General features: G+C 38.6%; 1 protein-coding gene across 1 annotated transcript; it reads left to right on the top strand.

Annotated features, from left to right (window-relative positions):
* The first annotated feature begins 541 nt into the window (after nucleotides 1-541).
* Nucleotides 542-4,383, top strand: LOC141670472 (poly(A) RNA polymerase cid11-like). The gene is made up of 4 exons (XM_074476339.1): nucleotides 542-1,013; nucleotides 3,205-3,701; nucleotides 3,800-4,017; nucleotides 4,113-4,383. Exons 1-3 carry the CDS (start codon nucleotides 648-650, stop codon nucleotides 4,011-4,013), a joined length of 1,077 nt encoding a protein of 358 aa, XP_074332440.1. The 5' UTR covers nucleotides 542-647; the 3' UTR covers nucleotides 4,014-4,017; nucleotides 4,113-4,383.
* The last annotated feature ends 5,416 nt before the right edge of the window (nucleotides 4,384-9,799 follow it).

Below are 9,799 nucleotides of genomic sequence, written 5' to 3'. Positions count from 1 at the left end.
TTCCCTAATTTTGATTATTACAAAAATAAATAAATAGTGTTATATATCTAATAAACTACTAAATATAGTATACTTATCCTACTAAACTACGAATACAACTTATCATATTATTAAAAGATATAAATAATAGTGTTACATATCAGCTAAACTACTAAATTGTTAAACTACTAGAAATAGTCTATTTATTCTAATAAATTACGACCACGTGTTATTCTATTATTTTTATTAAAAATTTATAATTATTATATATTTATATAAATATTTTTAAAATATAATATAACTTGATAAATAAAAATTTAAAATATTAATGAAAACCCGTACATGACACGGAATTTATGCTAGTAAATTATAAATACACAATGGTAACTTTTTTAACATACATCTTCGTAATCATAATATTCATCATCATCAAATTTCATACAAAAATATAAAAATTCGAATTTTAATAATTAATTTTAAAGTCAAACAAAAAAACAAGCCGCGTTTCATATTTAAGATTTGGCGCCTTTGTTTGGCCTCAAAACTCAACAGAATTTGTCAATCCTCTCAAAATTTCACAACTCTCTCTCTCTCTCTCTCTCCAGAAACCCTAGCTCCCTCTCTCTCTCTCAACCCTAGCTTACCCTAACTTTCTCAATCACTCTCTAATGGATGATCCTTCTTCTTCACGGAAGAGGAAGAGGGAGAAGAATCGGGAGAGGAATCGCAGGAGGAATGCGAGTCGCAATCCTCTCCGCGATGCTGATGTTTTTCTTCGGAGAACATTTTACTCTATAGTTCCGAACAAAGCTCATCGGATTAAGAGTCGAGAATTGATTCAGAAAGTGAGGACTGCGATCGTAGCTAAATTCAAGAATTCTGAAGTAGATGTCTACGGTTCTTATGGATCCGGAACTGCTCTTGTGGATAGCGATGTTGATTTCTGTGTGAAAATGGAGACCAGGAATGCTCTGTTCACTATTCGAAGAATCACTGATATTCTCCTAAAAATCGGAATCATTGTGGATGATGATGTAAGTATCTTTTTGATTATGTGTGCAGTTTCGTGCCTTATATGATTGTAATTTTGTTATTTTGTGTAAATTATGATGTCTGAGGCATAATTTTCTTTAGACCTTGTATGAATTTAGGTTGTGTAAATCATAAATTGTGTGTCGATGAGTTTGCATATGACAGTGAGGGGAAAGTGAGAGAGAGGGAGGAGAGGGGGGGAGAGAGGGGGGGAGGGAGGGAGGGGGGGGGAGAGAGAGAGAGAGAGAGAGAGAGAGAGAGAGAGAGAGAGAGAGAGAGAGAGAGAGAGAGAGAGAGAGAGAGAGAGAGGACATCTTTAAAGAATCTGGAATCAACGATATTTTGTTAAGCATTTACTTATCAAGTTCTTGTCTGATTTTTTGGATTGTGAATAAAATCTATCCCTGGTAAAGCCTTATTTAGTAGTTAGGGATATCTTGCAGCGTCAAAAGCTTGGATACTAGGAATACTTTAATCTAGTCCTTGTTTTTAGATGTGCGATTGTAGGTGTTCTGCTTCTTATCTTATCAGTACATGTTTAGTTAAATATTTATTACGTACATGTTTACAAAAATTGACTGTACAAGAAAGGAAGGTGAATTAGGCCCAATTATGACAGAGAAAGGACAATATCGATGATTATCGAATTCAAATTAAATTGAGCATTTAATTATGCGGTTTGTGTTGGATTTTGTGGATTGTGAATATAATCTATAGTTGTTACCCCTGGAAACACTCATTTAGTAGTCAGGAAAATCTTGTAGCCTCAAAAGCTTAAAGATTAGAAGTAGTGACTTTTGTGTAGTCCTTGTTTTTAGATGTACGCCTATGCATGTTCTGCATATTTTGTATCTTCTGTCTGTGGTTTAATGTTCAATACATGCTTACAATAACTGAGCAATACTAGTAAGGAAGGTGAATTATGACTCCGAGATGCTATTTGATTCCTTGTTGAAATGTTAATTTGGAGAGAGAGAGAGAGATAGAGAGAGAGAGGGAGAGGACATCTTTAAAAAATCTGGAATCAACAATATTATGTTAAGCATTTACTTATCAAGTTCTTGTCTGATTTTTTGGATTGTGAATAAAATCTATCCCTGGTAAAGCCTTATTTAGTAGTTAGGGATATCTTGCAGCGTCAAAAGCTTGGATACTAGGAATACTTTAATCTAGTCCTTGTTTTTAGATGTGCGATTGTAGGTGTTCTGCTTCTTATCTTATCAGTACATGTTTAGTTAAATATTTATTACGTACATGTTTACAAAAATTGACTGTACAAGAAAGGAAGGTGAATTAGGCCCAATTATGACAGAGAAAGGACAATATCGATGATTATCGAATTCAAATTAAGTTGAGCATTTAATTATGCGGTTTGTGTTGGATTTTGTGGATTGTGAATATAATCTATAGTTGTTACCCCTGGAAACACTCATTTAATAGTCAGGAAAATCTTGTAGCCTCAAAAGCTTGAAGATTAGAAGTAGTGACTTTTGTGTAGTCCTTGTTTTTAGATGTACGCTTATGCATGTTCTGCATACTTTGTATCTTCTGTCTGTGGTTTAATGTTCAATACATGCTTACAATAACTGAGCAATACTAGTAAGGAAGGTGAATTATGACTCCTATAGTAGTAGTTCAGTTTGTCTCAAGCCAGAAGCCTTTAGAAGTAGAAGTAGGTTAACCTCCGAGATGCTATTTGATTCCTTGTTGAAATGTTAATTTGGAGCCTCCTTTTCAATCACTGATCCTTTTTTGTTATGAGTTATGACACCTTATTTACATCTACATGAATCAATTTTATGTAGCCCTTGTTATTAGATGTTCGCTTATACATGTTCCGCATACTTCGTATCTTCTGTTTGTGGTTTAATGTTCAATACATGTTTAGAATAACTGAGCAATACTAGTAAGGAAGGTGAATTATCACTCCTGTAGTAGTAGTTTAGTTTGTCTCAAGCAGGAGGCCTTTAGAAGTAGAAGTAGGTTAAAGTCCGAGAGGCTATTTAATTCCTTGTTGAAATGTTAATTTGGAGCTCCTTTTCAATCACTGATCCTTTTTTTATAGGAGTTACCACAGTTATTTACAACTACTACATTGAATCAAGTTCAGTATTATTTGAAAGCATGACTATTGATATTATTTATGAGCTGCTATAACTGATTACTTTTTTGAAAAATAAAAATTGTTGACAGCTTACGCGGTTCGATATGCCTGTTCCTGGTGGCACTGTGACAGTGTACTTCACATTTGGTCTTGATGTTGAATCAGGAATTCACGTTGATCTATCCCTCAATAACCCATTGGCCCCCATTTCTTGTGCCTTCGTGAAAGCTATTGTTGATTTTCATTTCATGGAAAAGATGCTGCTGGTCTTGATAAAATACTTTGCCACTTGTCATGATCTTAATAACAAAAAAAAGGGACTTCCCAACACTGGCCACATATACCTTGGAGTACATGTTTTGCACAAGAACAAAGTCATCCCTCATTTTTTGAAGAAGGAACATGTTACTGATCTTAGTGAACTTGTACAAGAGGCAAACAGCTATACCATTGTTGCTGAAAACTTCTCTAAATCACCTGCTGTCACAACAGTAGCAAGCCTTCTCCTTGACTATTTCAAGTACTACTCGGAAGATGTAGATTACACTACGATGGCTATATCTATCCGAGGTGGCTGCTTAGTGACGTAAGTTACGTAGCTCTTGAATCGAGTCCATTTGTTAACATTCTTCATTTTTCAACATTTGTATTACTTATAAAGTTGTTTGTTGTCACTTATGTTAGTAAACAATCTCTTGGTTGGCCTGAGGATGAAACGGGATACCGCTTAGCAATTCTAGACCCCTTTAAGGGTGATAATGCAGGTGAAAGAGTTAAGAGAGGCTGGCTAAGAAGAATGAGAAAGGCATTTAAGCATGCTCGAGAAATTCTGGAAGATGGAAGTCGGTTTGAAAGATTATTTGAGCCTTTTGACTTCAATGAAATCACTATTGTTTAGTAAGGTACATATCCAGAACTTAGTAGTTTCTCACTGTCCACTGTGATTTTTTCTGAGGCTCATAACCATCTTTTTTTTGCTATGCCAATTCTATTGCAGGACTATTCTCAAAGCTTTTGCCCCTTGTCCTAGTTGTTTGGTCCACCCTTGTGCATTCCTTCTCAGACTTTCACACTTTTGATTCCTTCTCGGACTTTCCCACTTGTGCATTCCTTCTCAGGCTTTCCTACTTGTGCATTACTCCTCACTTCTCAGCATCCAACTATATGCAAGTTTCACCTTTTTAACATTAGAGTTTAAAACAACTTTCTTTGTGGAAACAAACTGTAATAATGTGACAGCCTTCAGTTTCATTTCTCTTCTATTAGAGTTGAAAACAATTTTCTTTGTGGAAACAAACTGTAATATTGTGACAGTCTTCATTTCCGTTTCTCAGTTTTGCAATTCAATTTCATATCAAAGAAATGATAGTTTTCATATGCTATTTTCCTATTACAGTTTTAATAAGGATTTTCTGTCCAGTTGTAAATATGAACCAGTCAACCATCATCTTAATATAACTGTAATATGGGGGGAGATTAGACATAAGGCATGAACTTATGGATTAGTCCTGGTTACATTATTCCTTTCAGCATGGCAGTCTAGCAGGGTGTCGCATTCCTTTAGTCCAATAACTATCCGGTTTCTTGCTGATTTATATCCATAGCCACATCAAAAAGTAATTTTTTGTGAGCAAATAATAGCCACCCCACGCACTAACAACCATAGGTCTGTCTCAATATACCATGTACCTCTTGCAAGAAATTCATGTTATTTGTTCCGAACCGAATTTAAAGACAAACACACTGGAGGCGTTTTGGAAAACAGAGCATAAACCTTTCTTTTCCCAATATCTACTAACAAAATTCGAGACCATTTTGAAATAGCTTTCACCGCTGGATTAACAGTTTCTTTTCGAATAGCTTCCTCTGTATGAAAAATCAACATCTCTTCAGCTTCATTTGAGCTAGAACCATCCTTCACTACAACTTTTTCTATTTGTATACCATCTTCAAGAAAACCAGGCAAAACATATGAACTATTTTGCACCAATGCAAGATACCTCAGAAGCTTCCCTTGCGAAATCAGGAGGCTTTTCATACAGAGACCGAAAGGTTTAGACACTGAAATCAAACAATATGGAACAAAATGTGAACTGAGATTAGAAAAAAGTATATGTATTTTTACATCTCACCCTGTAATATGTAGTAGAAAAAGTAGGTATGCTCTTAAGATTGCAACTTCTCAAAGAGCGCTGATTTAACCTTTGGATTTGCGCCAGAAGTTAATTACTATAATGGTAAGAATTGTCAAAGTTTTCATGTTTTATTTGTACATTGAATTTTTGTTTTTCTGCTAATTGGAAGATTAAAGTGTAACATTAATTCCAGGAAGCGACATTGTATTGCTTGTACCGTAACTCTGCAAAATTGACGAACAAGATAGTTATGCGATGATAATCTGTAACCAATTTCTGCTAACTATTGGATAATTATACTGAGTAAAGCGCTTACCAGCCTTATATTCCATTATTACTAAAGAACATGTTTCTTTGCAAAGGGACTCCTTTGGTTCATCTGTCATTACTTTCTCTTAGCACTTGAAAAACATGACATTGAACCAGAACTAGACATCTGATGCAGAGCTACCAGTGCCATGCCACCATCACCCTCAAATTCATATAAGGATTCAGGAATTGGCTTTTGCTACTGCGAGACAAGGCAAAACATTTTCTTCAAGTATTATAAAAGATTAAAAATTTCAGTGATTCTTAATCAGAAATAAATGACATCTGGTTCAGAATTACCAGGGTCATGCACGCATGCTGCCATTACTCCCAAAATTCATATTCGTATTTTAAAACTGGTTTTTGCTGCCGCAAGATAAGGCATAGCATGTTAGTCATGTATCCTCTAAAATTTCAGTGATGCCACCAATCCCTGTAGACAGAAAGAGTTGACTGAAAAACTGTTGTTCTTCTATTGATTCCAAGAGTTGCGGGATCATAAAGAAATTGTCAGTTATCTATTTTTTTGCAACTATCCGAAGAAAGCCTATCTGAACAGCTTATTTTGAGTTAGATGTGCCCCGCTGCTGCACTTTTTTTAAATACTCTCTATCTCCATAATGCACCACAATTGGCAAATAAAAGTTTTGAAATATAGTTGATTCACTGTTAAGAACTACTACTTAATTAATCTGTCATAGGTCTGGTTGTGAGCTCGTTTACTCTTTAGACTCCCTATTCTTTAACATCTGTCACTCACTCACCTACTCACTGCATCAGCATCCGAGAAGTGTGATTCTGCAATTAATTCACTTCAATTGCCAAGGCATGGTTCGAAGGGGACATAGAATCATTTGCCCTACAGATAGTAGCCAACTTTGTCGAATCCATGATAAAGACAATTTCCATACTCAACAAATTTACCAACGAATAGCAGGTTACCCAAGGATCATGTCACATTAAGAAACAATGTCATGAAAGCAAAGAATGCAGTGCACTTGCTTGGACTTGCCCAAGTGAGATTTGTTACAGCAGTTATAAAAATCCGTGTGTTGAGAACTCTGCGATGAAGGCCAATTTCACAACCTGCATGGACCAAGGTGGAGATTTTCCCTATGGAAACTATGCCTTTGCTCTGCCTCTCATTGTTAAGAATTCTAACATGGTAAAACTTCTCTATTCCAATCTCTGGGGACTCATGGCTCTCAGGTATATTAGAACATACATTATACATATGGTTTCGGGTAATTAGTTTTGTTTTCCTTCATTAACTCTGTATGGTTTTATGTTTATTGCACTATGGGAAGTAATTTGACACCTACGAGCCAGTCAATTGAAGTAATTTTCACCATAATCATGGTGTTGGCAGGCTTAGCACTTTTTACCTCTCTAATTGGGAATATACAGGTGATCATATTCAAGATTAAAATAGACTACTCCTTTCTTTGTGTTCACAATGTAAAAGAAATTTATTACAGATTTTAAGTTGACTATATGGGACTGGACTACTAATTAAAGAACATTATCTAGGTGTTTTTTCATTCTGTGACGCCTAGACGGAGACAAATGCAATTCAGATATAGAGACATGAACTGGTGGATGAGACGAAGACAGCTACCACCAGAGCTGAAGCGAAGAGTCCGTTATTATGAACACGAAAGATGGAAAACCATGGGAGGCCAAGATGAGATGAAACTCATTCACGATTTTCCTGATGGATTGAGAAGAGATATTAAGCGTTTTCTCTGCTTGGACTTGGTGAGAAAGGTTAGGCCTGGTCTATGAGCTTTTTAAGTAACAAATTCAGTAATCAAAATAACATTAAATTCTTTCTCTTTTTAGAGAATTCAAGGTAGTCTAAGGATGACAGAAATATAATCAGTTTAAGACCTAGAACAGTGATCATGCTAGTATCCTTTAATCATTCAGTATAATATCATCTTACGGAAGTCCAAGCAAGGAGCGACAATTTAGAATTTTTCTAAGACACTACGGGAGTTTTGAAGGTAACTTCATAGTCCAGAATGCTTTATTTCTCAAAAAAACATTTGAAACCCAACTTAGCCACAATGAGTCTGAAGTGGGCTGTAGTATGCGCCAAAGCTGGAAGCAAATGGAGGCTTGGTTTCAAGTATCAAGGTCTCGAAGACCTAAACCACTTCAGTATTTGGTGTACAACAAGGTGACCATGCAACTTTGGCCATAGCACGTGTTATGCCCGAAAATTGGTAAAAACTATATTTAGATTAAAGATAAGAAAACAGTCGTAATTAAGATATAAATGCTTGAAATCAGGGTGAAGACAAAGAAGGTTTTCTTCTATGTAAAGGGCAAGGCGCGCCCTATAGGGGAGGCGCGTCCAATAAATATGAAACTAAAGATAAGTAGAATCCGAAGGCGCGCCCTCAGCATAGTGGGGAGGCGCGCCCAATTACTAAGGAAAGGATGAGGAATTCCCTGATTGAATCCCTTTTTGTAGTGAGCCTTAGGGCGCGCCCTGAATGAATAAGAAAACCCTGGGAAGACTACAACATGATTACCTGGACGGGTTCTTTGGAAGATTCAAGGAAGATGAAGATTATTATTACTAACCTATTTGATGCAGGTACTCTATTGAAGAACTCCTTCCTGTAGCATATCTACAGGAAAGGCGGTGTCCGTGGTCAGAGACCTCCAGGGGTATGCCTGGACGGAAGGCCTCCTCCTGTAGTTAATGAGTGTCCTCATTGGGGATATGGGGTAAATTCTGGTGTGTGCTTTGGGAGCTCTATCTCTGTAGTCAACGGGTGTCCTCGTTGGGAGACTTCGGAGTATCCTGCACTTTGCACCCAAAAGATTGGGATCACTTGTCCTGCAATCTGGTAGGGGCTCCTTATCGGGGGGCAAGGATGCGTCCAACATTTGGGGTGAACCACGGCTATACCTACGTCCACGGAATAGAGAAACAACTGGTAGCGGAGGGTTATCCTTGGTCAGGGAGATGCCTTATCCGTGAAGTCTCGAAGCCGCGGACGAGCCTTGGGCCTTTGTGGTTGGGCCTCATCGGCGGACATTCCTAAAGCTAGTAGAAGACGGTTTCAAGTGGGTTTCCCATTGGGCCTCAGGACAAGAGATCTAAGCCCATTAGGTTTCTTGTTCCCCAAGAACTACGTTGGCTTGATTCCCTATAAATAGGGATACGTAGGCAAATTGCAAGGGGTCAGAAGCGAGAGCGCAAATGAGCCACCACTAATCCTAAGCAATCTCATCCACCAATAACCACCACCACCAAACACTGTTCATCTTGTTCGACGAATACTGTTCATCAGATCCACCGATTACTGTTCACATTTTCGACGAAGAACCACCATCACAGATCTTGTTTCTGGCTACGAACCTCGAACTTTGTTGCTCCCAAATTCCCCCGTCAACAAATTGGTGCTAGAAGGAGGGGCTAATCAAGATCTGCATCTAGGAGGAATGATGTCTCAATATCATGATGGAAGTTTTTATGATGGAAGCTCTGAGGAAGAATCTGATCATGGCTATGAGCGCCATGAACCTTACGTTCCACCCATGACTGATCGCCCCACTCCAGATGTTGGGGGACAGCCGCCTGTGCTCATCAGCAACGCTGACTTGCTAGAACAACTGTATCGCATGGGAGATGCTCTAAACGGTTTCGATTCAAGGCTGAACACTGTGGAGCGACGCAAGACCAGAAGGGGCCTTCGCCGCAACCGTTCTACTCATGCACCTGGAAAAGCACCTATGACTGATAGAGATGCCTCGGCCGGCCACGGTCAAACTGGAGGAGGACGTGTGCCGATAACCCCGCGACGCCTGAACTATTCCAATGATACATCTCCAATCATCGAGCTGGTGGAAGAAGATGCTGATGGTCGAGAAATCTTGCGGGCGGATAACCGGGGGGTTGCCCATCCGCACCGGTCTGGACGTAGTCTTGAGGAGCGCCGACAGGCGGAGTCCGTGCCGGAGAATGAGCAACGAGGCTTTGCAGCTTTAAAGGATCGCTTGGGGATCCGCTTAGGCGACGATGATCTGAGAATGTTGTTACTTGAATGGCAAAAGGAAGCTGATCGTGGAGATGTGACGCCCCATGATACATCGCGTGTGCCCCTGAATTCCCATGGAAATCAGGAGCGGTACCACGATCATAAGAGAGCTCCTCCCCGCAAATCGCTGGACCGGTATGGTCGAGGATATGGAAGCGACCGTTGGAGAAGACCCCAATGGAGGG

The sequence above is a fragment of the Apium graveolens genome, chromosome 7 (genome assembly GCF_009905375.1).
Source record: "Apium graveolens cultivar Ventura chromosome 7, ASM990537v1, whole genome shotgun sequence".
NCBI classification, from domain to species: domain Eukaryota; kingdom Viridiplantae; phylum Streptophyta; class Magnoliopsida; order Apiales; family Apiaceae; genus Apium; species Apium graveolens.
The sequence above is the reverse complement of the archived record's forward strand: the minus strand, read 5'-3'. Positions and strand labels throughout refer to the sequence as shown.

Coding starts and splice junctions, on each gene's coding strand:
- LOC141670472 (XM_074476339.1), top strand. CDS start 648: ATGGATGATCCTTCTTCTTCACGGAAGAGGAAGAGGGAGAAGAATCGG. Junction 1,014..3,204: donor GAATCATTGTGGATGATGAT/GTAAGTATCTTT, acceptor AATTGTTGACAG/CTTACGCGGTTCGATATGCC. Junction 3,702..3,799: donor CGAGGTGGCTGCTTAGTGAC/GTAAGTTACGTA, acceptor CACTTATGTTAG/TAAACAATCTCTTGGTTGGC.